This window comes from Erinaceus europaeus, chromosome 7 (assembly GCF_950295315.1).
Source record: "Erinaceus europaeus chromosome 7, mEriEur2.1, whole genome shotgun sequence".
NCBI lineage: Eukaryota > Metazoa > Chordata > Mammalia > Eulipotyphla > Erinaceidae > Erinaceus > Erinaceus europaeus.
In genome coordinates, this window is record NC_080168.1 from 47,899,327 (window position 1) to 47,926,360 (window position 27,034).

Here is a 27,034-nt window from a genome sequence, read left to right on the forward strand (position 1 = left end):
AGACAGAAATGTGATGCAAGTGCACTCAACAGTGTCTATCAGCATATGCTGATCAGAAACTTTACATAAGCAGAATTAAATACAGTTTATTTGCATTTTACAGGGAAGTCTCAAGTCTGGAGAGACCTATGATGACCTGCAAATTAAGAAGTGACCATTTCTGTTTTAACCCACATTCTTCACTGAACACGGTTTCTTGAAGTTGATGATTCACAAGAGGAAGTCAAGGAAACAGATAAGGGAGCTATGCAGAGGTGAGAATACAACAGATCTGAAATTCTCAGTAAGACAGTTCTGCTTTCTGATACGGTTTTCACAACGTGGGTCGCTCCACAGTCCACTCTCACAAAGATCATGCCACAGCAGCAGCAGTCTCTTGAGGTTTAGTGTGACACACTAAAACAGCACAGTGACTGAACTGTGCTTTGCTTGCTCAGTAATGTCTGGAGAGGTGACTTATGCTACTGTCAAATTTTCAAAATCTTCTGAGACAGAACTTGTGGAGAGCTCTGATTACAAGCCAACAGGTAAGATGCTCCATACAGAATCAGGCAGTCACCGGGAGATCTATTCAAATCTACTTATGTGTTCTCCCTGTCTTCAACTCAGGCCTGTTGGATTCTTCTGATGTCTCAGTTATGGAGCACCACTATGTGGGAGTCTAGAGTTGAGTATACAAAATAGTGTGGTTTAAGTTTCTGTAAATTCAGATCTCCAGTGTCACCAGAATGGCATTTCTATGATATTTTAGACATGCTAGGTGATCTCAAGTACAGGCTATATAAGAAAGAAAGGAATAAAGGTATAAATATAACTATGAGGATTTAAATTAATGGCTAAAATATGTATAATGGACACATGCAGTAATAGTCATAGGGTCATGGGACCCTGGTAAATGATGTTGCAAGCATTTCTTTCTCTCTCTCTCTCTTCCATTCTCTCTCTCTCTCTCTCTGCCACCAGGGTTATCACTGGAGCTTGGTGCCAGCACTACGAATCTACGGCACCTGGTGGCCATTTTTTTCCATTTTGTTGAATACCACAGAGAGAAATTGAGAGACTAGGGGAGATAGAAAATCAGAGAAAAGATAGACACCTGCAGGCCTGCTTCACTACTTGTGAAACGTCCACCCTGCAGGTGGGGAGCTGGATGCTGGAACCCAGATCCTTGTGGGGATCCTTGCACTTAGTACTATGTGCACTTAACCAGGTGCGCCACCACCTGGCCACCCTTTCTTTCTTTCTAACAAGGAATCCAACTGAAGATCTTATCTCAGCAAGATATTAATTCACTCCATAGAACTCTAACTTGTCTTATCTAAAAAAAAAAAAATTCCTAGGAAGTTAATGAAAATAAGGATGTCATAATAAACTAATTTGTAGCAACCTGAATCTTTTTTTAAATTTCTTTATTGTTATGTGATTGGTTTGATCTTATTTTAAATGTTTTTTCAAGTTTTATTCATTTATGAATGTGTAAGAGAATTCAGAACATCACTCTGGGATATGTGGTATAGAGAATTGAATTCAGAAACTACTGCTTGCAAATCCTGGGCTCCATTGCTGTGCAACTCTCAGAGTTGCTACTTGTTTATTTAGGGAGAGGGAGAGATGAAGAGGGAAAAGGAGAGGGAGAAAGAGAGAGAGCTAAAAAACTAAAGGAAATCACTATTAGTTCCTGCAAATATCACACTGATTCTACCCCAGGCCTCAAACATTTAAGATCTGTGTTCTTCCCCTGTGATATCTTCCTGGTCATTATTTTATATTAATGTAAAATTAGATCTCTATTATATGTGAAATTGCTAATGTATATATTTACCACCCCCAAAGAATATACCTATTCAAATATTGAAAAACACTTCATATGAATAAATAGTGGTCATAGAAGTTTAGGCATCAGATTAGTGGAAACTGTTCTAGGTACTAACTACCCCTAATAGTGTCATCTTCTTTCACTTATAATATTTGATGAAGGCATAGTATCTGATTAGAGAGAAGCATTACATACCTAATATCCAGTTAAGAATAAGGCAGGAGTACACAAGTTACCATGAGCAAGGGTGCTAGGTTGAGACCTGCAGGTGAATCAGGTCTAAAGGTGTCTCTCTTTCTTTCTCCCTCTCTATGTCCCTTCTCTCAACTTCTGTCTATCAAATAAAATAGGAAACAAACAAAAGGAAAAAAATGGTCACTGGGGAGCAGTGGATTTGTAGTGCTAGCAACTAACCTCAGCAATAAGCTTACTGGCGATAAAAATAAACATAAATTTAAAAAAGAGACAATAGGGTCTGGGTGGTGATGCAGCTGGTTGAGTGCATATATTACGATGTTCAAGGACCTGAGTTCAAGCCCCTGGTCCCCACCTGCAGGATGAAAGCTTTGTGAATGGGAAAGCAGGACTGCAAATATCTGTCTCTCTCCTTCTCTATCTTCCTCTTCCTCCCCATTTCTGGCTGTCTCTACCAAGTAAAGATATATATTTTTTAAATTGATGTTATAAAAAAGAAAAAAGAGCAGGGCATATAACCTGAAGAGCTTATAAATTTAGAGTTGTAATAGATTCCTTGTCACTTATTCCTGACTTTATTATATAATACAATTTTACATCTTCAAACACATCAAAAGTGGATTATTGGAACTACATTTTTGTAAGGTCAAAAGTCTTGATTTATATAATATAAGCATCACCCAAATCACAAGTAAACCAGGAAAACTGAGAATAACTGTAGTAGATTTTAAAAAGTGAAGAAGGAAGAGGAAATACAGAAAGAGTTCATTTGTATACTTTTACATTTTCTCCTGAAAAGATGATCATGAAGTGCCAGCTATGGAGCTGTCTGAGGAAGCAGAAAATAGAAGGAAGAGAGTTGAGAGCACAGTTGAAATGGTAAAGAGCAGAGCTGTGAAAGGTAAGAATCACTGGAGTGAAGAGGCATTGGTCATGGTGAAAACAAGGACTGTGGGATCTTTTTGTTTGTTTTGTTTTGCTTTGATTTGTTTTGTTTGAGAAAGAAAAGGGAGAAGATAAAGCAAAGATATGAAGTTTATTACCTTTGGTAGAAAATTTGCAAATATCAATCATCAAGAGTGGTTTGGAAGTTGTATGAATATATTTTCGCATTACCTTGGAAAACATAGGGAATAGCATCCAATTCTGATTCCCTAAGATGGGAAGGTAAATAAATGAAAGCAAAGTTAGGAAGGCAGGACAGGATTTTAAAAAATTGCTAAAATATAAATAATACAATGACTTTTAAAATATGTATGTGATGGCATTAAACAGAAATTGTGGGGAGGGGAAGATAGCATAATGGTTATGCAAACAGACTCTCATGCCTGAGGTTCCAAAGTCCCAGGTGCAATCCCCACACCACCATAAGCCAGAGCTGAGCAGTGCTCTGGTGTTTAAACAAAAAAAAAAGAGAGAGAGAGAGAGAAAGAGAGAGAAATTGTAGTTTGGGTATTAGGTATGATTGTGGAAGTGTATTCATTGATTGGACATCAATAAAAAATGTTTGACTTTGCAGGCAATTTAATTTAACATGCAAATATTAGAGCTCTTAATATTTCCATACAACAAGAGACAAAGGACAGAGAGGGGTAGAGGGAAGAAAAAAGTAGTATAAAAATACTGCTTTGTGTCATTTTTCCAAATTCCTGTTTCTTCATAGGACATAGAAACCTATGGAAAATATGGTGCCCGTTTGCTTTCATTTCCCTGCTGATGAATGTGGTGGTACTGGCTGGCTTGGGAACCTTGTTCTTTTGGAGTAAGTTTCTACTTTTCGCTGAGACTGTGCCTTGGCTTTATGAGGGACATTTCCAAAAACTGAATCCAGTTTCTGGCATATAGTCATATAAAAAGTTCTAGACAGAGAGGAAATCAAGTTTCATTTATGTATAAATATGTATCATTTGTCATTCTCAAAGGCATTTTATTTATCCATTTATTTTCAAGATTCATTTCATCTATTATATGGGGAGATAGTTTCACATGTGAACAGCAAAGGATAGATGGAAAGATTGATATAGAAGTGGGGGGAATACAACAAAGCTGTGCTTTATCATCTATGGAGTTAGATTTGGCATGGTCAGTTGGGCTCCCACTTGATTACATGGACCAAACCTAGGGATTCATGTAGAGTAAGGTGTGCGTGTTTTACTCAGTGAACTGTCTCTTGAAGATATTTTTACATTAGATTCCCCCATGGGCCACTATTCAGGACAGAATAATGTCTAAGATCAAAACATAAGCCCTATGTATCCAAAAGTTAACAGAGCAACACAACCACAAAACTAATTGTAACCCCGAGAATTTTTTATTTTGCTGATTTCATTTATTTGAAGTGTGCTGTCAGTTTTCATGACATTGTCTCCATCCTTAACTCATTCTAATCTTCCAAAATATCATGATCAGTAGTGATTTCTTAAATAAAATATTAAATTTTATTATTAAATATTATTAATTTTAAATTTTCTTTAATAAATACATAATCATTCTTCTTCACTAGTTGTCCATTATTTTTCCCTAAGAATCAGCTTAGATGAGCATGATCTGGTTTCATGGATATTCATTTAAAAGACAATTACTCCCAAACAATACAATCTCTTTTTTCTAGGACATTCATGTAGTATCTGGTGAGCCTAATCCCTTTCTTCCAATATAGTACAGACTTTTTATTTATTTATTTTTAAATGAAGGTGTAGGCCCATTGAATCTATGAAGCATAATGTGACATGGTGATACTGGTTGCACTGATTTAGTTGAGATCAGCAGAAGCAGTGTCACAGGGTAGGGGATCAGGAAATACAAGGAGAAGCATCAGGAAATACAAGCAAAGTCCCAGAGGTTCCAGTACTGGAAGAAATATGGATTTTAAAAAAGAATGGTAGGGTTCCTTATAGTCATAGGGTTTGAAAAGGCAGTAGACAATTATTATTATATCCAAGTTAGTTAGGAGCTTATTTTTCTTTGAAAATACCATGGTTGAGATTTACCTTGCTATACTTGGCCTTTATGTCATTTAATGATATATTCTCATAACAATAGCTTAGGTACTGACAGGTATGATCCTGATCTATCTGTCTAAAGTTATAGATAAATTAATATTAAAAGAACAACAGACAAAAAATTACATTTAGAATTGCTTAAACAATGTAAGTCCAAAGTCAAAATTCAATCAGGTTACAGATTTAATACACTAAACTCTTAGAAAAAAAATGTACTCAGACTAAAATGTAGGCAGTTATAGAACTTGAAATACGCAATGTATTTTCCCCAGGTACATTGTTCTAATAGTGATTTATAAGGTTAAAAGCATAAATTTTTTTACATAATGGTGATGCTACCTCACACACTATAGTTCTGCATTAAAAAATAGTATTGGGGGGCAGGTAAAGTCAAGAAGGTTTATCCTTCAATTCTTTGTGTTCAGTGTCTCCTACTGCTATATAGTTCCTTTCAGTTCCCAGGTGACCTGCGTGTCTCTGAAAGACAAATATGGGAGGTTTTCACACATATGTGCAATAGAAAGGTTGAGACACATGAACCTGTGGGAAAAAAATAAAGAGGAAGAAAGTAGTCTATTTCTAAGACTTTATGTAAACTATGGTACTTATGTGATATGGGATGTGGTGTGTAACTATACTACTATAATCTTTGATCTTATAAACCATCATTAAGTAGTTACTATAAATGAACTCTAAAAAAGAAAGAAAGAAAGAAAGAAAGAAAGGAAGGAAGGAAGAAAGAAAGAAAGAAAGAAAGAAAGAAAGAAAGAAAGAAAAGGGTTATCTTGATCTACTATAATCAGCAGTTGTCCCATAGCAAGAAAAAATAAAATATTGAGTAACTTAAATCCTTTTCAGTAAGCATCTTATATGCATACATTGCTAAAACATAGACAGGTATTCAAAACTGAAAGCAACTGATTTTCTCCTGAAAGTGCATAAAGATATACATTAATATCTTTGATATCACAGGAAGTATTTAATTTCATATCAAAGCTTTAAAATTAAATAAAGGACCAAGAGAAGGCAGCTCATGTGGTAGATCACACACATCATCATCTATCATGTATAAAAATTCATTTAAGTACCTGGTTACAGTTTGAGCACCTGGTTCCAGCACGGGAGCAAGAGCAGGAAGAAATTCATGAGTTACAGAGTGATACTGTGATACCTCCCTCTGTCTCTCCCTGTCTGTATCTTTCAATCTGTCTAAAATAGAAAACAAAATAGCAAAAAAAAAGAAAACAAAATAGCTACCAAGAGTGACAGAATGGTGCAGGCACCAAGTTCCAGAAATAACTCTGGTGGAAAAGAAAGAAAGAATGGAAGGAAGGAAGAAAGGGCGGGCAAAGGGTATTCATTACTACTTGCCTTTTTTCTTTTTTTAAATGTATTAATTAATTATATTGGTTACTTAATAATGCTTAACAAGATTGTAAGATAACAGGGGTACAATTCCACACAGTTGCCATGACCAGAGTCCCATGATCCGTTCCCTTCTTTGGAAGCTCCCCTATTCTTTATCCTCTCTGAGAGAATGGACCAAAATTGTATATGGGGTACAGAAGGTGGAAGATTTGTCTTCTGTAATTGCTTCTCTACTGTACATGGACATTGCCAGGTCACTCCATACCTCTAGCCTATTTTTATCTTTCCCTAGTGTGGGTAGGGCTCTGGAAAGGTGAGGTTTCTGGCACATCAGTGACATCATCTGACCAGGAAAGTCAGAATGGTGTCATAGTAGCATCTGAAACTTAGTGGGTAAAATACAGTAAAATATAAAGCAAATTATTCAATAAACAGGAACCTAAAGGTAGGAATAGAGCAAATGAAACTAGAGGTCTTTGTTTGGGAAGAAGCTAGAAAGCCTATTTTAGGTATGTTCCCAGGGGACCATGACTTTAGAAATTATTGCCTGAGACTGATAGCTAACATGCAGATAGACTAAAAAGTATCATCTGGGAAGATGATGTCATAGTTGAGAATAGGCCTAAAAAGCTGGATTAGGGCAGAGACTAGCTCCCATATGAGGAATATATATAAATATAATTAACTGTAAACCCCATTGATCTGACATAGGGTCCATATATATTCATATTTAGCCCAGGAGCCTGTGTATCCTCTGCTTCCCTATCAGTCTAAGCTCACAGTTCATGGACACAACTAGGAACATTCTAGGCTGCACTTCTTTCAGAACCAGTCTTCCTCAAGTGGCAGAGTAGGTTGACCCAGCCTCCCTTCAGAGAGTGGGGCAGTTTCTATCATTGCTGTTGTTCACTGAGGGCAAGGTTTACTGATGTTTCTGTTTAAAGTGACCAGTGATAGCAGAGAGAGGAATTTATTAGAGGTTTATTGTGTCTATGTGGGAATCCAATGATTCCCTGACTAGAGTCCCAGATGATGTGGCAGCCTGGTAAAAAGGCCAACATTAAATTATGTCAGTTTCCTGCCCTTATCCAGCTTTTGTAGCCCTTACTGTGTCTTACAAGGTTAGACTTAGAGTGACTGAGGAAACTGAAGTAAATGCACACATTTTGATTATTTCTGTAAAGTAAGCTCAGTATCACATAGGACCACCAATCTGTTCTGATGCCTCCAGTCTCAAAGTGCAATTTGCATATTTTTTCTTTTTTTCTTTTTTGCCTCCAGGGTTATTGCTGGGGCTTGGTGCCTGCACCACAAATTCACTGTTCCTGGAAGCTATTTTTTGCCCTTTTGTTGCCCTGGTTGTTTTATTGTTGTTGTAGTTATTATTATTGTTGTTGATGATGATGTCCTCTTTGTTAGGACAGAGAGAAATGAAGAGAGGAGGGGAAGACAGGGTGACAGAAAGATACCTACAGACCTGCTTCACCACCTGTGAAGCAACTCCCCTGCAAGTGGGGAACTAGGGACTCGAACCAGGGTCCTTGCTCCGGTCCTTGCGCTTTGCGCCACATGTGCTTAACCCGTTGTGCTACCACCTGACCCCTACAATTTGCATCTTTTTTTTAAGCTTTTATTTACTTATGAGAAAGATAGGAAGAGAGAGAAAGAACCAGACATCACTCTGGCACATGTGCTGCCAGGGATCGAACTCAGGGCCTCATGCTTGAAAGTCCAAAGCTTTATCACTGTGCCACCTCCCGGAAGACTACAATTTGCATCTTTATAAATTAACTATTGAATTGCACAAGTTTATGTACTGAAATTTCTTCTTCACATAAATCTTTTCTGCTTTGTATTATACAACCATTTGACTATTTCTTCAGATGAGAAACATTCCAATAACTTAAATATGAAAATATAGTTAAGGTTAGTATACTACATTAAGGTAGCTATAGTTTGTCATGTGATTTCTATTAAATTTTAAAATAATAACCAATATGTTGTGAATAAAACTTAGTGTTAAATATTAAATACTAATTAGCTACAAAAATTTCTTAATTTCCTGATTAATTATAGACTTTCATAAAAGCATCATGTGCAACACAACAGAAGTTGAAAGTCAAAGAAACCTGAAAGACATGATAGATAATCTAACATTTCTCAAAAATACGATGGGTGATTTTGTCTCTGAATATATCCTGTTGAAAAATAAGACATGTTGTGCAATAGCCACTTTCACCAACTGTACCCATGAATGCTATGGTGAGTAAATTGGTTTCTGTTTCATAGTTTCTCCTCAGTAGCTCCCAAATATACTTAATATTTTCAGTGGATTTAAAATTTTTAAATAATTCTAAAGTTAAAGAATGGAAATATCAATTATTTTAACTTGCAAATTCTTCTGTAGAAAAAAAAACTGTAATGACTTAGCTTCTTTTTATTTTTATTTTGTCAAATAATATCATTATGTACTTTTTTTCATTATGTACTTTTGTGTGTGTGTTTGTTGGGGTTTTTTTTGTCTGTTTGTTGTATGTTTCTTGTTTCTTTTCTTTCCTCCTCTTTTTTAACTAGAGCACAACTCAGCTCTAGTTTATGATGATATTGGGGACTGATTATTTATGTAAATAATAAGAACAAGCGTAAGATTCTGTTTGCTTAATAGGCACACTGTCTCCCCTAACCTCTTGTTTCCCTCCTCCTCCTCCTCCTCCTCCTCCTCCTCCTCCTCCTCCTCCTCCTTCTCCTCCTCCTCCTCCTCCTCCTCCTCCTCTTCCTTCTTCTTCTTATTTTCACCAGAGCACTTTTAGCTCTTTCTTATGGTGTTACATGAGATTAAAATTGAAATTCCAGAACCTCAGACATGCAAGTTTCTGAATAATGATTATGTTACCTCCTGCACCCTAACTCTGAATTAAAAACATAACAATGTTTGTGTGGGGGATAGTGGAAGACAGGTAAAATCAAGACGCTTCATCCTTCAGTTCTTGGTGTTCAATGACTCTTCCTGCTACACTTTAGATCTGTTCCCAGATGACTTGCATGTTTCTAAAAAGACAACTTTGGGATGTTTCGAGGCATATGTGTAATATCAAAAATAGAACCAGGGGCTGGGTGGTGACCCATGGGCTTGAGCACAAATGTTACAATGTGCAAGGCTCTGGGTTCAAGCCCCTGGTCCCCACCAGCAGGGGGAAAGCTTTACAGGTGGTGAAGCAGTGCTGCAGATTTCACTCTGTTAGTCTCCCTATCTCCTCCTTCCTTTCAATTTCTGGCTGTCTCTATCCAGTAAATAAATAAATGTAATAGAACAAATAAAAATAAATACAATTTGCAAATGAATAGAAACGTGCACTTGTAAAAAAGTAATATAAACAACAGTTTATTTTCCAATAAATTCAAGTATAAAAATATAGTTAAGAATAGCAAACTACATTTATATAGCTATAACTTATCATGTGATTTTCATTAAACTTAAAACAATGATAACCAATATGATGTAAATAGAAGTGTAAAATGTTGAATATTTATTGACTATAAAATACTTAATTCCCTGATATAATTACAAACAATGAGAAATGCATGAGGTGCAATTTAATAACAGATAAAACCCAAGGAAGCATTCTGAAACATTTGGAGAAAAATCTAACATCACTCAGAACTATTTTGGAGAATATCTTCTGTCACTGTACCCAATGGAAAAATATGACATCTTACACAGTAAGCAACTGCACCAAAAATGCTGTGGTAAGTAAATTGGTTTCAGCCTCATCTCAGAAATCTCTTGTTTTGCTTGTTGGGTGGTAGTTCAGAGGGTTAAGCCCACGTGGAGCTAAGCTCAAGGACCTCCCAGTTTGAGCCAGGCTCCCCATCTGCAAGGGAGTCGCTACACAAGCGGTGAAGCAGGTCTGCAGGTATCTATCTTTCTCTCCCCTTCTCTGTCTTCCCTCCTCTCTCCATTTCTGTCTATTCAATCCAATAACAACAACAATAATAACTACAACAATAAAACAACAAGGGCAACAAGAGGGAATAAATAAATAAAACAAATATAAAAAAATAAATCTCTAGTTTTGCTTAAACTTTTAACTGGATTTAAAAATCTTAAAATATTTTCTAAATTTCTTAAACTGAAAAATGGAATCTAACAATTATTTGCAAATTCATCTATAAAAACTATAACTTAGTTCCTTTATAAGTTTATTTTTAACTAATTTGTTGACCCGTCTAATTTCACTTTTATGATTTTTTTTCTTTTTTTCTCTCTAGAAAAACAACACCACATGAATAGAGTTGAATAGAGTAAAAGTGAGAGAAGTATACTGTATCCTTGAATGATGGAAAAGATCGTTATTGTTATTTTTCTTTAAAATTTATTTTTTTAATTGTTAATAATGATCAACAAAACTGTAGGATAAGAGGGGTACAATTCCCACCACCAGAGTTCCATATCCCTTGCTTTCCATTGGAAGCTTTCTGTTCTTTATCCTTCTGAAAGCATGGACCCCGGATCATTACAGGGTGCAGAAAGTGGAAGGTCTGGCTTCTGTAATTGCTTCTCTGCTGGACATGGACATTAGCAGATTGATCCGTACTCCCAGCTTATTTCTCTTTCCCTAGTGGGATAGGGCTCTGGAGAGGTAGGCTTCTGGGACACATTTTTTTTAACTGAAAAATAAGAACTTGAAAAATAAGTCAAATCATTTTTTTAAAAAAGTTAAATTTTTACACACACACCTGTTTTTTGTCCCTGTCAAATTTTGACTCAGCTGCACTTGCGAATTCAGTTTTTCAGAACAGTAGAATTATAAAGAAACTTAACACAGGATTCATTCTTTTTTTTTTCCCCCTTCATTTCTCAGGTGTCTTTCTTTCCTTCTTTTTTTTATTTATCTATAAAATTGAAACATTGACAAGTCCATAGGATAATAAAAGGAGTACATTTCCACACATTGCCCACCCTCAGAGCTTTATATCCAGTCCTCTCCCTTGATAGCTTCCCTATTCTTTATCCCTCTGGGAGTATGGACCCAGGGTCATTATGGGGTGCAGAAAGTGGAAGGTCTGGCTTCTGTAACTGCTTCTCCGTTAAACATGGGCATTGGCAGGTAGGTCCATACTCCTAGTCTGTCTCTCCCTTTCCCTAGTGGGGCAGGGATCTGGGGAGGCGGGGCTACAAGACACATGGTGGAGTCCTCTGCCCAGGAAGGAGGCTGGAAAACATTATCTACCTACTACCCAAGGAAGATGAGTCCTGAAAATTAGTACAGCCTGGAATGTCCCTAGCTGTGACCACAGAATGTGAGCCTCGACCTTCAGGGATACAGAGACTGAATAGGTTCCTGTGCTGAATATGGGCCCCAGATCAAACCGGTGGGGTTTACAGTTAACAATATTTATATACTTTCTCCATTATAGGGGCTTCATTCTGATAATGTTAGGATGACTTATTAATGGGAGAAATTCATACAGATTATTTCAAGACAAGGTTTATGAGTGAATAAAATAATTTTCTTTTGATGTCAGTGTTCTTCAGTGATAGCAATGACTAAAGATAGCATTCTTTTAGTAAAACAAATGTTATTTTAAAACTGAAACCTTTTCCCTCTACTTTATTGGAGATAAATGATTTATAGTACAGCCATTGACATACAGATACAACTTCACATCTTTCATCTGCAAGACACTCTCCCAACATTAAAATTTTTAAAAAATTAATAAAACTTCTACTTTCTAGAAATGACTGACCACTTATAAATATCTTCTCTAGTAAATACAAAAAAACAAAAGTCAAAAAATTACCCGTTAAAATTAGTGAAGTGAAGACATACTTTCCAGTAGTAATCAGATCAAAATATAGCATAACATTATTATAACTGGGTGAGTCAGGGCGCACTTGACATAGTGCGCATGTTACAAAGTGTAAGAGCCTGGGTTTTATCCTGTGATTTCTTCCCACTTACGCCACCATCTGCAGTGAAAAACTTTAGAAGTGGTGAAATACTACTGCAGATATCTCTCTTTGTCTCTCCTTCTGTACCTCCCCTTCCCACTCAATTTCTGTCTCTATTCACCTCCAAGAAAAAAAACAGAAGTAATAAGAAAAGGAGTGTTTGGGAGTCGGGTGGTAGCGCAGCGGGTTAAACATACTTGGCGCAAAGCACAAGGACTGGCTTAAGGATCCTGGTTCCAACTCCGGGCTCCACACCTACAGGGGGGTTGCTTCACAGGTGGTAAAGCAGGTCTGCAGGTGTATTTATCTCCCCCCTCTTTCTCTCCCTCTTCTCTCCATTTCTCTCTGTTCCTATCTAACAACTACGACATCAATAACAACAATATTAACTACAACAACAATAAAAAAAAAAGGGCAACAAAAGGGAAAATAAATAAGTTTTTAAAAAAAGAAAAGGGGTGTTTAAAACATGCATTATTGGGCAGGGGTAGATAGCATAATGATTATGCAAACAGACACTCATGCCTGAGGTTCCAAGGTCCCAGGTTCAATGCCCTGCACCCCATAAGCCAGAGATGAGCAGTGCTCTGGTAAAAAAAAAAAAATGCATTATTATAAACTCCTTTTCTCCATGACCAATAAATACTCCCTGCCCACCCACCCCCCCAAAAAAAAGAATAAAGAAAAGAAAAGAAAGACGGAAAGAAAAGAGAGAACAAGTCAGATTTCAGATTTGTGGGAAATTGCTGATGTTGCTCAGTAGAATGAGTATTGAGATTTAATTACTTTTTAATTAATTTTCCCAGTTTCTATTTTCTCTGATGAGACTGAAGTTCCCATAATCCTTACTTTTCCAGAAAAAACATGCATCTTACATTAAGTAAATAGTACAGTTATCAGAGAAGAAAAATAAGTTACTAATCAAAGAGGAACATGGCAACAATTTATTTAAAGGGATATAGAATGTTATGCCCTTTAAATCACTTTATGAAGAGAAATAATGATTTACAAGATTGTTGTCACATGTATATGGTTATGTAGTTCCCCATGAGACTGTGAAAGCCATCAAATACTTTTGAAAATTGTATTCATAAATTGAAATATTTTTAAATTTCTGTTTTCTCAATGAAAATCATAAACTATCTTGCAAGAACTGTGTCAAAAGCACATGCTACATTTGTAAATAAGTTGGTGGCATCCTCTAAGTTTTGTGTTTATGGAAACTTATTTGACTTATTGGGAATATAGGTTTTGCTTAATCCACTTAATCAAGTTAAATTACATTACTAAAATGAAGAAACAAATTACTTTTGAAAAATCAAATTTGAATAAAATTCATGACTCATTAGTCGGCATAATGACCAAATTAATCCAATAAAAATTCAGTTACTTGGAACCAGTTGGTGACACACCTGGTTAAGCTCAAGCATTACAGCATTCAAGGTCTTGGGTTCAAGCCCCCAGCCCCCACCTGTAAGGGGGAAGCTTTATAAGCAATGAAGCAGTGCTGCAGGTGACTCTTTGTCTTACTCTCTATCTCTTCCTCATCTCTCAACTTCTCTGTCTCTATCCAGGATAAATAAATAAATAAATAATATTTAAAAATGCAGATACTCTTCTTACCTTAACAGTATGGTCTCTTTTTAATTTTTAATTAGTACTGGGAAAATGTAAGGATTTGTGTTAAAAATGGAACATAGTATCTACAAGCTTTCCTCTCCCTTAGGCTCAGTCTAGCAACCCAGTAACAGCTATTCTTTTTAATTAATTTATTTATTTTATTGAAGTGATTAATGGTTTCCAGTAAATATAGTTTACCCTCACACCTATGAACATCTAATTCTTGACATGGAACCCAAACTACTGAATTGAGAAATTTTGTGACACCCAACAGGAGTTTGGGGCTATTAGCATACAAATGACATCAGCCTGAGGCAGGGACACAGAAAAGAATGTATAAAAAGCATGGACTTGGAGCAACCCTCTCTCTTTGGCTGCTGCTTCTTCTCCTGGTCAGAAGCATCTTGATAGAGGTGCGCCAGGTATCCACCATGGCTGCTTCTCCTGGGAACTGAACACGTGTGACTCTGATAGCCGGTAAACTTTTAGACCCCTCTACAGCCATGTGCAACTTTTTCCAGAGCTGATAATTGTTTATCTTATGAAACTAAACTTTTGATAACTGTACTCAGACTTTATGGACCTAGTGTACTCTTAACCCTTGATGATAAGTACTTATTTTGCCTTTTACCTGTTTCCCCCTAATAAACCTTGTATTATTTAAACCCATTCCCAGCTCCCGCTGTGAATCCTTTTACTTACTGCAGCTCCCCAAGACCCCCTTTAAGTAAAACAAAGAAAGGAGAGTTTATTCAATAAATGGTGTTGGGAAACTTAGGTTGAAACTTGCAGAAGAATGAAAATGAACCACTACATTTCACCAGAAAAAGTAAATTTCAAGTGGATCAAGGACTTGGATGTTAGACCAGAAACTATCAAATGCCTATCAAATATAGAGCACAATAATGGTGGAACTCTTTTCCATCTAAATTTCATAGGGATCTTCAGTGATACAAATACAATTACAAGGAATAAAAAAAAACAAAAATAACCTAGTGGGAGTACATCAAATTAAAAAGCATCTGCACAGCAAGAAACCCCAACCCAAACAAAAAAACTCCTTACAGAATGGGAGAAGATCTTTATGTGCTATATATTAGACAAAAGGCTAATAACAAAAATATAGAAACAGCTCACCAAACATATATATGTATATATTTCATATATATAATTTCAAAATGCTAAATTGATTGAACTCAGCATAAATTGTGAAAGTATTTCTAAAAAAATTTTTTTCAAATACTAAATTACCTACAATTTTAAACCAGGTAGATTAGAATCAGCTGGTCCTGTTAATATCTAAGATATAGATATTTGCAAATAGTCTTAAATGACATAAATCATGATGAAGTCATGTATGGTCCAGTAAATCCTAACCATGGGACTTTCAAAGTAAACCAAGATCCCAAATAACTTGGTTATAATAATAATTATCTATTGCTTTCTCAAGCTCTAGGACATCAAGGAACCTTTCCCCTTCTCTTTAAAATCTGTATTTCTCCCAATCCTGGAACCTCTGGGACTTTGGTTGTATTTCTTGATATTTCTCCTCTTGATCCCTTACCCTGTGACACTGGCTCTGCTGACCTCAACTCCAGTGCAACCAGAGCCAGCACACCATGTGTCACTTCTCACTTCTCATTATCCAAAGATGTCAAGTCTGAGATGTCAACCCTCCAACTCCAATAAAAAACATATTAGCAAGAAGACCTTTGGATTCACTCATCCATTTAGTGGCATACCCAAATAACATGCTGCTCAGCAGCAGTAGAAGTCTGTGAGAATTATTTCTGATCATAGTGTCTAAGAGAGAAACAGAAAACTCTCTGTTCAGTATGTCAACATCACAGTATACATTAAAAGTTAAAAGATGCAAGTTACCAGGGCAAAAAACAAACCAACAAACCTAGTAACCTCTTTTATGGAAAAAGATAGCCAACATAGATAATCTAATTATTAAAGTCTTGTATTTCTATGACTAAAAATAGATGGATGAAAGGGGGAAAATTACCTTTCCCATGGCGATAAAGAAAAAAATTAAACATGTAGCAGTCAACAGAGAGTTTGTGACCGGTAATGAATACATTTATCTGATGAGAATGAGAATGACAACAAGCTACCAGAGAGAAGTGAAAGAATAATGTTGCTTTTTATTCTGTGTAACTTGTATCTCACCCAGTATAAATCTTGGCAAAGTTTAATCACTTGAATTATGATAAAATAATTTTATTAAAATATTTGTAGCTGAAGTATTTTGTTATAAATCCTACTAATTTTTACATTAGAATCTGTTTTCTCTGTGTTGATTAGCTTGCAATTTGAAATCTTTTAAGAATAACAGGTAGTATAAAGGAAGACATTTTTGGTGCATTGTACGAAAATAAAGGACTCTAGGGTGGAGGGGGAGGAGGTGTTCAGGTCCTGGAACATGATGGTGGAGGAGGGCTGAGGTGGGGGGTTAAAGTTCTATGTGAAAAACTGAGAAATGTTATACATGCACCAACTACTGTATTCTACTGTGAACTGTAAATCATTAATCCCTCCAATGAAGGGGGAAAAAAGTACTTGGCATGTAAAAAACCAACACAATGGGAACTTTGTTCCATTGTAATGTTTTATTTAACATGTGTTACCTAATTTCAAAAAAAAAGGAAGATATTTTTCAATCAAAATAAAAGAACAAATATTATAAAATTCTAGGATTTGAACTCCAGATCAGTTTTATTCTGGTAAATTCTAAATCTCTAATTTAGTCAATTCAGTATCACTGATTAGTTTGCCATTATCTTTCTTTAGGTTTGCAATTTTACAAGGAGAAAATTAAAATATCCTTTGCCAGTGCTCTTAAATTACCAGCTTAATCCCAGAAATGCACCTGAATCCTGGATTTTTAACATTTAATATCTAATAGCAAGGGATAATTGACATGCTATGTTTTAAATCTTGTGGGAAAAATATTAAAGATAATGATTCTAGTGTTTTAATATCTTTAAACTATGGATTAGGAATTCAATGAAGAGAAAAACTTCAAATATGAGAGAATACATTTTTATAATAACAGATTATGAAATCAATAATCTCACTTACTAGTGGTATAAATTCTAAATGATGTGCTATGTCACCTAGAGTAAAAAATATACATATCTAAGGGCCAAGTGGTGGCACAACTGGTTGAACACACATATTGCAATATGCAAGGACCCCAGTTTGAGCCCCCGGTTCCTACCTGCAAGGGGAAAGCTTTGCAAATGGTGAAGCAGCATGGCAGATGTAGTGGAATGTGTATTGTAAAGCAAGATCTTTTGCCTGATGAATATAATACAGTCACATTAAAAAATGAGAAAACATTTTACAAGTATGTGATTTCGACTTTCTTTTTTTTTCTATCTGGTACCATTCTCTTTATGTGTGCAACTTACTTTTTTGGTGAATTTGAAAGAGGTACATTAATCCAAATCTTCAATCTTCACTAACGTAGCTGCCTTCTCACAAATCCAAGAAATCTCAGCACTGCAGCGGGAAATATAAATATTTCCATTTTCCAAGTAGGCACATCTTTTGGACCCATTGATCTGGGCATATTCTGTAGTACTAAATCTGAAAGTTAATCAATTTTTAAAATTTCAATATTTGACCTTTAATCAAAATACAGTGTCTTCAGTTATTCTTATAGCAGATATTAATTATATACCTGAATCTGGAGAGAATTCTGTATCCACAACTCATGAGAATATCTAAATCTGGCATAGATAACTCTTTCAATTTATTAATGAACTCAGGTAGGATGACTTAAAAAGGACACTACATTAACCCAATATAGTATACTTTAGAAGTACTAGAATTTATTCCTTTTTTGACATTTGTTTTTCATTTTTTATTAGAAATTTAACAGTTGTCCAACAACAGATGAGTGGCTGAGCAAGTTGTGGTATATATACACAATGGAATACTACTAAGCTGTAAAAAATGGTGACCTCACCGTTTTCAGCCAATCTTGGATGGACCTTGAAAAATTCATGTCAAGTGAAATAAGTCAGAAACAGAAGGATGAATATGGTATAATCTCACTCTCAGGCAGAAGTTGAAAAACAAGATCAGAAAAAAAAACACAAGTAAAACCTGAAATGGATTTGACATATCGCACCAAAGCAAAAGACTCTGCAGTGGGTGGGTGGGGAGAGTACAGGTCCATGAAGGATGATAGAGGACCTAGTCGGGGTTGTATTGTTATATGGGAAACTGGGTAATGTTATGCATGTGAAAACTATTGTATTTACTATTGAATGTAAGACATTAATTCCCCAATAAAGAAATTAAAAAAAAAAGAAAGTTAACAGTGTTTTGCATAATTCTAAGAATTCAGGGATATAGTTCCACACCCATACCTGGTATGTAAGTCATCATGGCCTCCACCAAATCTCTGTGCCCACCACACTGCCATGCCCAGTAACCATCATAATTTCACAAAGACCAGGATAGAGTTTGGTTATCATTGGTTTTTGAGAGTTCTTTTAGTCATCTAAAGTTGTTTTTTTTCCTTTGGAAGCTTATGAAGAAAAGTAGACAAGTGAAATCGCTTGCGGTGTAATTACATTGCATTTTGCAATACACAAGTGTCATTTTGCATATACTTGTATATATGAAGAGGGTGGAGAGAGAGCCAGTAGAGATCAAGTTAAATAAATAGTTTCATAAATTTAATTCTATCATTAGTGTCCAGTTCTTTGGTTGAGGAATTGAGGAAAGCACTGAAGAATGTCAATAATAATTTAAGCTCCTCAGGTATAAAGCTACTGTGTGCCCTAAACGGCTTCTTTCCCAAATGATCTGCACTGTACACTGAGATCTTCCTCTTGTGTGTCAAAGCTGAGCTCCTCTACATACCCTTGGGGCATATACTTATACAGGTAGTCTTCTCCAGGTAGGAAATGAATGACTGTGAGTAATATCCTGAGGTTCACTCTTTGCTGATTGTGATAGCTGGTGTCTCAGCACATAAATGAGTGCTTGTAGATTGTGATGAGAGTCACTGATAGTGAGGATTGCCCTTTTGTAATGAGACGTGAATCTTTTTAAATTCCAAAATGGAAGCAAGTGTTTTCACTTTTCATAATGTGCTAGCCCAATGCCTGGAAACTCTTGGTCTAGCAATAACAGGCCAGAATGATTCGTAATCATCACCTGCCCATTATCACTCCAGTGATGAAGAAATAACTTGCATTTTTGTTTACTAATCTGAATGTGCTTTCTACATTCTTGTATAAAATCAGTCTGGCTGATTTATATGACTAGTGGAGACTAGAGATTGGAAGACTGGTTGTGCTGAGTAGAAACATTCATGAGAAAATTTTAGAAAATGCATCTGGGGGAGCCGGGTGGTGGCTCACCTGGTTGAACGCAAATGTTACAATGCACAAGGACCTGGATTCAAGCTCCTGGCCCCCACCTGCAGGGGGGAAGCTTCATGAGGGATGGAATAGAGAAAGCTCAGGTGTCTCTCTGTATCTCTCCTCTCTCTATCTCCCCCCTCCTCTCAATTTCTGGCTCTCTCTAGCCAATAAATAAGAAAATAACAAAAATAAAATTAAAAAAATTTTTAAAAGGAAATGCATCGTGGGAGAGGATCTATTAGTGTTTGTTATTAATGGAATTTGGTATGTAACAGATAAAGAGCAGGAGCTTTGACTGGAAAATATGAATAATTATAATTCAGTATAAGGATACTTTGATAAAATACATGAGAGAATAAATCAGGAGTGGATTTAGAGGAGGTAATAGATTTATAGAGTACAAGGTAGAGAAAAATTACTATACCATAAAAGATAACTATGATCTTAAATTCTGCAATATGTAAATGCAATGTGTTATACCAAGTTATGAATATTATGGCATCATTTTATTATGTGTGTACAAAAAAGGCATCCTTAGGGGCTAGGTGGTGATGCACCCAGTTAAGTGCACATATCATCATGCACAACGACCCGGAAAAGAGAACCCAACTCCCCACCTGCAGGGAGGCTGCTTCACAAATGATGAAGCAGGTCTTTAAGTGTCTTACTCTTCCTCTCTCTGTCTCCCCTCCATCCTCTCATAATTTCTCTCTGTCCTGTCAAATAAAAATAGAAAGGAAAAAAATGAAAAAAATGGCCCCCGGGAATGATGGATTCTTAGTCCAGGCAATGAGCCCCAGTGATAACCCTAATGGGAAAAAAGAAAAGCATTTCTGAAAGTATTTGGTTTTGTGTTCATTAAAATAAATTTTTGCAACAAATTATGCCCTTTTAGATATTTTAGTGTTGACATCTATTTTTTCACAAGTCCAAACAGCTACAAAGAATGCAACTTCCAAAGTATTATAGGTTCCATATATGCATTTAAAAGATTTTCTTCAAAACAGAGAGGACTGAAGTAGTTCATTTTAAATCATGAAAAAAAAAGTCACTCTATTTAATTAGTAAATTTCCTTTACAAAACCGATTGTTTAACAGTTAATCAATTTAAACTTGCTTTTTATTAGAAATGGTTAGACAGGCTTGGGAAAATAACATCATAGCTATGAAGAATGATTTTCATGCCTAAACATCTGAGATCTTGGGTTTAATCCTTAGTACCAACATAAACCAGAGCTGAGCAGTACACTAGGAAAAAAAAAAAAAAGACAGTTTTTTCTATTTAAATTAATATGTTTCTGCATGTAATTATAGAAAACTCTATCCTTCTGGATTATAAGTGTTGAATAATCAAAATAGCTGAGAGTTTGATCTCTTGATCAAAGGATCACTCAGTCTTGATCTTGCCACCTTAGAGCTAAGGAACCACAGGCACGTTGTTTAATGTCTCTGTGACACTTTTTTCCCCCAAATGGGCCTATAACAGTGATTTACTAGGGTGTCTACAAAGTACTTGAACACTGTAAGAATGGTTTATGTTTTCTAAAGTAATCAATGTAACTAGTAAATGAAGTGTTATACTTTGCTGTGGATGCATCATGTGGATGAGACTAGATAACCTCTCTTCCCATATGTTTTATGGAAATTCTCTCATTTTCACATATAAGCTGACAACTAAAACTTATTTTCTTAGTATTCAATGGTAAGTGTGATTTTTTTTTTTCTCAATAGTTAAAGACTTACAAGAATGGAGAAGGGAGAGAACCATCCTCCCAAAGCCAACTTCTGCAGGATGGGTCCCATGATAATCCCAACCAGAAGAAAGAGTATCTGGGTGAAGACTGGGATTTAAGGAAATCCTGAAAGAGCATAGAAGGAAGGTTTTATGGGAGTGTAACATTTCTATTTGTAGAAGTAAGATAAACGGTTCATTGCATTTCTGAAATTCATTTATTTTTTAATGTTTTTATTTATTTATTATTGGATAAAGACAGAGAGACATTGAGAAGGGAGCGAGAAATAGAGAGGGAAAGGTACAGAAAGACACCTGCAGCCCTGCTTCACCATAAATGAAGCTTTCCCCCTACAGGTGGAGACCAGGGGCTTGAACCTGGGTCCTTGTGCACTGTAGTGCATGTGTTTAACCAGGTGTGTCACTGCCTGGCCACTGGCTCATTTATTAATTCTCATTTAAAATACACTGAATTTCTACTACAAAAACTGGGAATTCCATGCAAAGGATAATTTCTGTAACTGTTGAAGACGCAACCAGACCTTTTCTGCCATGCTATCTATCTTCACCAGAGTGGAGTTCTTCTCCAGGCAATCTTCTCTACTGTTAATCCAGGTTTTCTCCTCATTTGTTATGAAATAGTAGCAGCTGTCTTGGTACCATTGCCAAGCCTTAGGACAAGGATTGCATTTATGGTCTAAAGAAGAAAGTACATGCATTAGTGCAAATGAAACCATTGAAAAATGTCTGGAGTTGGGGGGGGGACTTTAGAAACTAAATCATTTAATTTAGTTTTTGTTCGTTTGTTTTTGGTTTTGGTTTTTTGCCTCCAGAGTTACCGTAGGGGCTAGGTGCCTACACTATGTATCCACTGCTTTTGGCAACCATTTCTCCCATCTTATTGGATAGGACAGAGAGAAATTGAAAAGGGGCAGAGGGACATGGAGAAGGAGCGAGAAAGACACCTGCAGGCTTGCTTCACGACTTATGAAGTGACACTCCTGCAGGGGTAAGTGGGTCTTTGAGCTTCATACTGTTTGCATTGAACCAGGTATACCATTGCCCACCCCCCCTAAATCATTTAATTTGTCAGGTTAGGGTCTGAGAGCTAGAACCCTAAAAACAGGCTGCTTCATGGACCTCTGACAATGAAGTCACCTATGGTGATAGACTGGGTCAATGTTGACAGAAATGACTTTTCAGGGCATAGACTTCTAGCCTTAGCATTATCCGATATACCATTAACTTACGAGAGGGTCGATCCCCTAATTAAGAGTTACAGGAAAGATAGAGATAGATAGCCAGGTTGGTATCATCTCAGTATGTCTTGATTACCTGACTTGTGAGTGATTAGCTCTTGGCAGAGTTTGATGGCCATCTGGTGCTGCCTTTTCAATAGCTTGGAGATCTGAGCTTTGAGAAATTCTTCCTCTGTGGGAAAGTTCCTATAGATGTTCACCTCCTGGGATGAGTTATCTTGTCCAGGATGGAGGACTTTCTGAAGTTGACTCAACTTTTCGGAATCAGAGTTAATTTCATTAGATGCCTGCAGAACTTCAAGACACAGCAGAAGATAATTTTATGTTGCTCTGCACTCAGGTGATAGCCTTAGGTGATTGTCTGAATACAAAAGTATCTCTTAGTTTATGTGATATTTATTATTAAACCCAAATAATTAAGATATTATGGAAGACACACACCATATATCTTTCTATTCCAAAATTGTTTAGAGATCATTTGTATAACTATATCCACATATTATTACAGTTGTATTAAATAATGAATTAATACTTATGTCTCAACTATTCAGAGTTAAAAGTTTTTTTTTCCTTATTTGGGATCATTTCGCCTAATTATTATAACAGGAGCAGAATACATCAAGGCAATGAGTACTTCTTTTTTTTTCCATGTCAAAGTTTCACTGCTACTGGCTGACTTTTAGCAAGTAAATTTTCTTGACTGCAAGTCCCTAAAAAGTGAATGGGATGTGCTGTTTTAAGTACATGAACATCTCATACTTTAAAATATCCAGGAAATTGTCTGTGTTCTCAGCACATTTTCCACTCACTGTTACTCTAGGCCTCTTTTCCCTATCCACCATGAACTGCCCACTGATAAATCAAATATGAAGGAATATTTGCTTTTATGTGACAAAGGTTTATTTATTGAGTAAAAGATGTCAAGTAATTCACCCTTTTTGTCATTTGTGACATTCAGGATATTGATGAAGCTCAGAAGTTTCTCTATATGATTTAAGTGTGTGTTTGTTTTTCCACCAGGGTTGTCTCTGGTACTTGGTACCTGCACAGCTCCATGTTAAGTAAGCAGATTAATTCCTGCAGAAAATCCTAGGGGTAAGAAAAATAGTATATTTTTTCCTTGAATACACCACCTTCCTTGCCTCTTTGTCTCTTAAGAGTAGACTATAAATACGTGTGTGTCTAGGCAGGGAAGAATCTCTTCATTATAACCAGTAAATAAAAAATAATATATATTTTCATCATTGAGTCCATTTCAAAAGAAAGAATGGATTCAGGGAAATAGTCTCATAATAGTAAAGTAGTATGCTTTCTGAGGGTTTGTTTAAAAAATATAAAAGATGCAGAAAATTAGAAATTAAGAAAGGACTTACAGATTCTGGATACTTACTTATGTAACCTAACCAAAATTACAGTTTACAAATATATCTTCTATTCAGCTTTTTCAGATTTTATACAAATATACTTACACATAATCCCCAAGGTCACCAATCCAATGAGCATCATGAGACAGAGAACCAGCAGAACCAGCAGGGAAGTCTGACGCCATATTGGGGAGAGAAACTGATACCCTGAATAAAGTCAACAAACAGAACTGTGAGCAAAAACAATTGTTCTGCCACTGTTAGAATTTAAATTCTTTATTTCCAGCACACAGTAAATTTCCTAAAATATATCTCTTGGTTCTTCCATATCCTAATTTAAAAAAATACCAAAAATTATGTGTGCTAAGTGTTATACCATCATTTCTGTTTCTCTACTTAATTTTTTTTTAATTTCTCATTGTCAAGGCTTTGCCACTGTGGATTTACTTTTCTAGAGAGAGAGGAGAGAGAGAGAGAGAATGAGAAAGAAAGAGAGAGTTCAAGTAGATGAGAGGAAAGACACCACAGCACTACTAGAGTTTTTCCCAGTGCAGTAAGGTGAGCCTTGAACCTGGTTGCAGTTATAAGAAACTAGTCACCATGCCAGGTGAGCTATTTTGAAAGCTGTCTCCTCTATTTCCTGTTTTCCTTTTTCTACTGTTCTCCTTTTCCTGTGAGTGTGTATTCTAACTTTTTTTTTTTTGCATCACTCAACTTTTTTTGTCTACAGAATTCATAAACGAGATGTTGTGAAGACTGCTTTTCTGGATGAGGCTGACTAAGCAAGACCACAGATTCTTTATTTCAATAATTTTGAATTTTAATAAGGCTTTTGTTTCTGTAGATTCCATGTATCTATTCCTCACTTTATTTCAAATGTGTAGATAATGCAGACATATCAAATGGTGAGTTGTTTTTTTTGGTTTTGTTTTTTCATTTTTGGGTATAAACAGAAAATAAGAAGGAAGGGGGAAGATAGAGAGGGAAAGAGAAATTGAGACATCTGTAGCACTGTTTAGCCACTTATAAAGCTTCTCCCCTGTAGGCAGAGACTGGAATCTGGGCCTTTGATCACTGTAACGTGTGTGCTCAAACAGGTGAACCATCATTCAACCCCCTCAAATGAAAGAAAAATGAAGGCTGTGGAGACAGCATAATGGTTACTCAAATACAGTCATGCCTGAGGCTCTGAGGTCTCAAGTTCAAGCTCCAGCACCACCATAAGCCAGAGCTGAGCAGTGCTTTGGGAGAAGGAGGAGGAGGAGGAGGAGGAGGAGGAGGAGGAGGAGGAGGAGGAGGAGGAGAAGGAAAAGGAAAAGACAGAGAAGTTGTCTATTATCTATCATCTGGCAAACACTAGAAGAAGAAGATCTATCATCTAAAAAAGACTATCAAACCTCTCTATTCCATAATTTGAGATATAATGGCATTTAGCTCAATGTTTCAAACAGACTGGGACACATGTATCACATCCACATCCCACTTTTTCTCATGAAATACAGTTAGATTTATAAAAAAAAAATTAAGTAGTCTGGAAGGTAGTGCAGTGGATAAAGAATTGGACTCTCAAGCATAAGGTCCCAAGTTCAATCCCCAGAGTGATGTCTGGTTCTTTCTCTCTCTCCTCCTACCCCTTTTCTTAATAAATAAAATATTTAAAAATAAATAAATATTAAAAATATTCAATAGTCTATATTAGATGCATGCAAAGTTTCCTTTCAAGCTCTTTTATATATTATGCCTTATAATCATATGCACAATCATTTAAATGAAAAGTAAATCTAAATAAAAGAAAAAAAAGCAGTTCATTGTATCAGTGATTTGCAACAACATTCTAGACAGTCAGCAGATTTTTAAAAGTAAGTGCATAATCTAACATAGTAAACTTACTTCTTGACCACAGATAATACCATTTTTTCCAGCTGTTTCGAATGGAATGAGCAGATGAGAACTGAGTCTACACTCCATCTCATTCCAGTTGTAAAAACTTGGTGAAGTAGTTTAATTCATTTCAACTTCAATTTTCTCATCAATAATTAGGGGAAAAGTATGCACTTGTTTCAGCCTTTGTTTTTGCTCTCATACATTGGTGAGGGAATAGTAGCAGCATTGCACTGACTTTACAAATTGCACTTGAATAAAGATGATGGTATAATAAATAAAAAGTACTGTGTATATAATGTTATTATTAATTCAACATTACAAAATACATTGGCAATTTCAACTACCCTGGGAAAAAAGTCTTTAAATACAAAAGTGATCGAAGTTAGCTTTTGTCCATAGCTGACACACCCATGCCCTAACTTTTCAGTTACTTATATCTTTCAAATAGTGATTCTCAGGGCTGGGTGGTGGTGCACCTGGTTGAGTGCACATGTTACAATGTGCAAAGGCTGGGGTTCAAGCCTCTAGTCCCCACCTTCAGGTGGAAAGCTTTTCAAGTGGTAAAGCAGTGTTGCAGGTGTCTCTCTGTCTCTCTCCTTCTCTATCACCCCCTTACCTCTTTACTTCTGGCTGTCTCTACCCAATAAATAAAGATAATAAAAAATGTTAACAACATGATTCTCACCACTGTTCCTCCTTTACATAAACCTCCAATCTAGCTTGTATAAGACTATTAATGCCTAGCCACATCTCATAAGACATTCATACCACAGTTTACATATTTCAGAAGAAATTTGGTCCTCAACTTCAGTCTTTGAACTAAGGTCCAGTGAAACTGTCCAGAGGGTTTCACTATCTCACACAGCTTCATGAATCATAGCAATAGCTCATAATGTTAAGAGGTTCTGTAAAGACACTGGTTCCACAAATATATTGCACTACTCTTGTCTCCACAGCACAGCTAAGGTCAAAGCCAATACCTCCACACATTTAACACCTGACCACTACCCCAAGGTTACATCTTGCTTCCTCTGAATGCCTACCTCTTTTCTTTAGGTTATTTCTATCTCGGTAGTTTCCAGATCTGGCCGGATCCTGAAAGACCAGTGTTGTGTAGGTTACTTCTTCTTCAGACATTGTAGAAGAAAGCAGGGCTGTAAATTCTGTAATTAATGTTTCAATATCATCCGGCTGCAGAACAAGATGTTCTTTTCAAGGCTGAGGACATTTATATGAACATTCAGCTGACCCAGGACACACCCTTCTGCCCTTCTGCGAGCATAGAATGGCATCAGGTTCTCTACAGAGAACATGAGGGAAGACAGGTATTCACTTTAGAAATCAGGATAGATGGGGCTGGGTGGTGGTGGTGGTGCACCTGGTTGAGTGCACACATTACAGTGCTCAAGGACCCAGGTTAAAGCCCCTGGTCCCTACCCGCCAGAGGAAAG

The 27,034-nt window shown here is 36.3% G+C and overlaps 2 protein-coding genes across 2 annotated transcripts; one reads left to right on the forward strand and one right to left on the reverse strand.

Annotated features, from left to right (window-relative positions):
- Positions 1 to 361: 361 nt before the first annotated feature.
- Positions 362 to 18,376, forward strand: LOC132539413 (uncharacterized). The gene is made up of 6 exons (XM_060194373.1): positions 362 to 527; positions 2,811 to 2,912; positions 3,675 to 3,773; positions 8,458 to 8,643; positions 9,986 to 10,128; positions 17,836 to 18,376. Exons 1-6 carry the CDS (start codon positions 440 to 442, stop codon positions 17,908 to 17,910), a joined length of 693 nt encoding a protein of 230 aa, XP_060050356.1. The 5' UTR covers positions 362 to 439; the 3' UTR covers positions 17,911 to 18,376.
- Positions 10,576 to 27,034, reverse strand: CLEC12B (C-type lectin domain family 12 member B). Its single transcript, XM_016185043.2, has 7 exons — positions 26,627 to 27,034; positions 23,805 to 23,906; positions 22,412 to 22,630; positions 21,619 to 21,773; positions 21,088 to 21,203; positions 17,374 to 17,551; positions 10,576 to 11,049 (listed from the first exon to the last, which is right to left on the reverse strand). The coding sequence occupies exons 1-6, from the start codon at positions 26,718 to 26,720 to the stop codon at positions 17,401 to 17,403; spliced, it is 837 nt and encodes a 278-aa protein (XP_016040529.2). The 5' UTR covers positions 26,721 to 27,034; the 3' UTR covers positions 10,576 to 11,049; positions 17,374 to 17,400.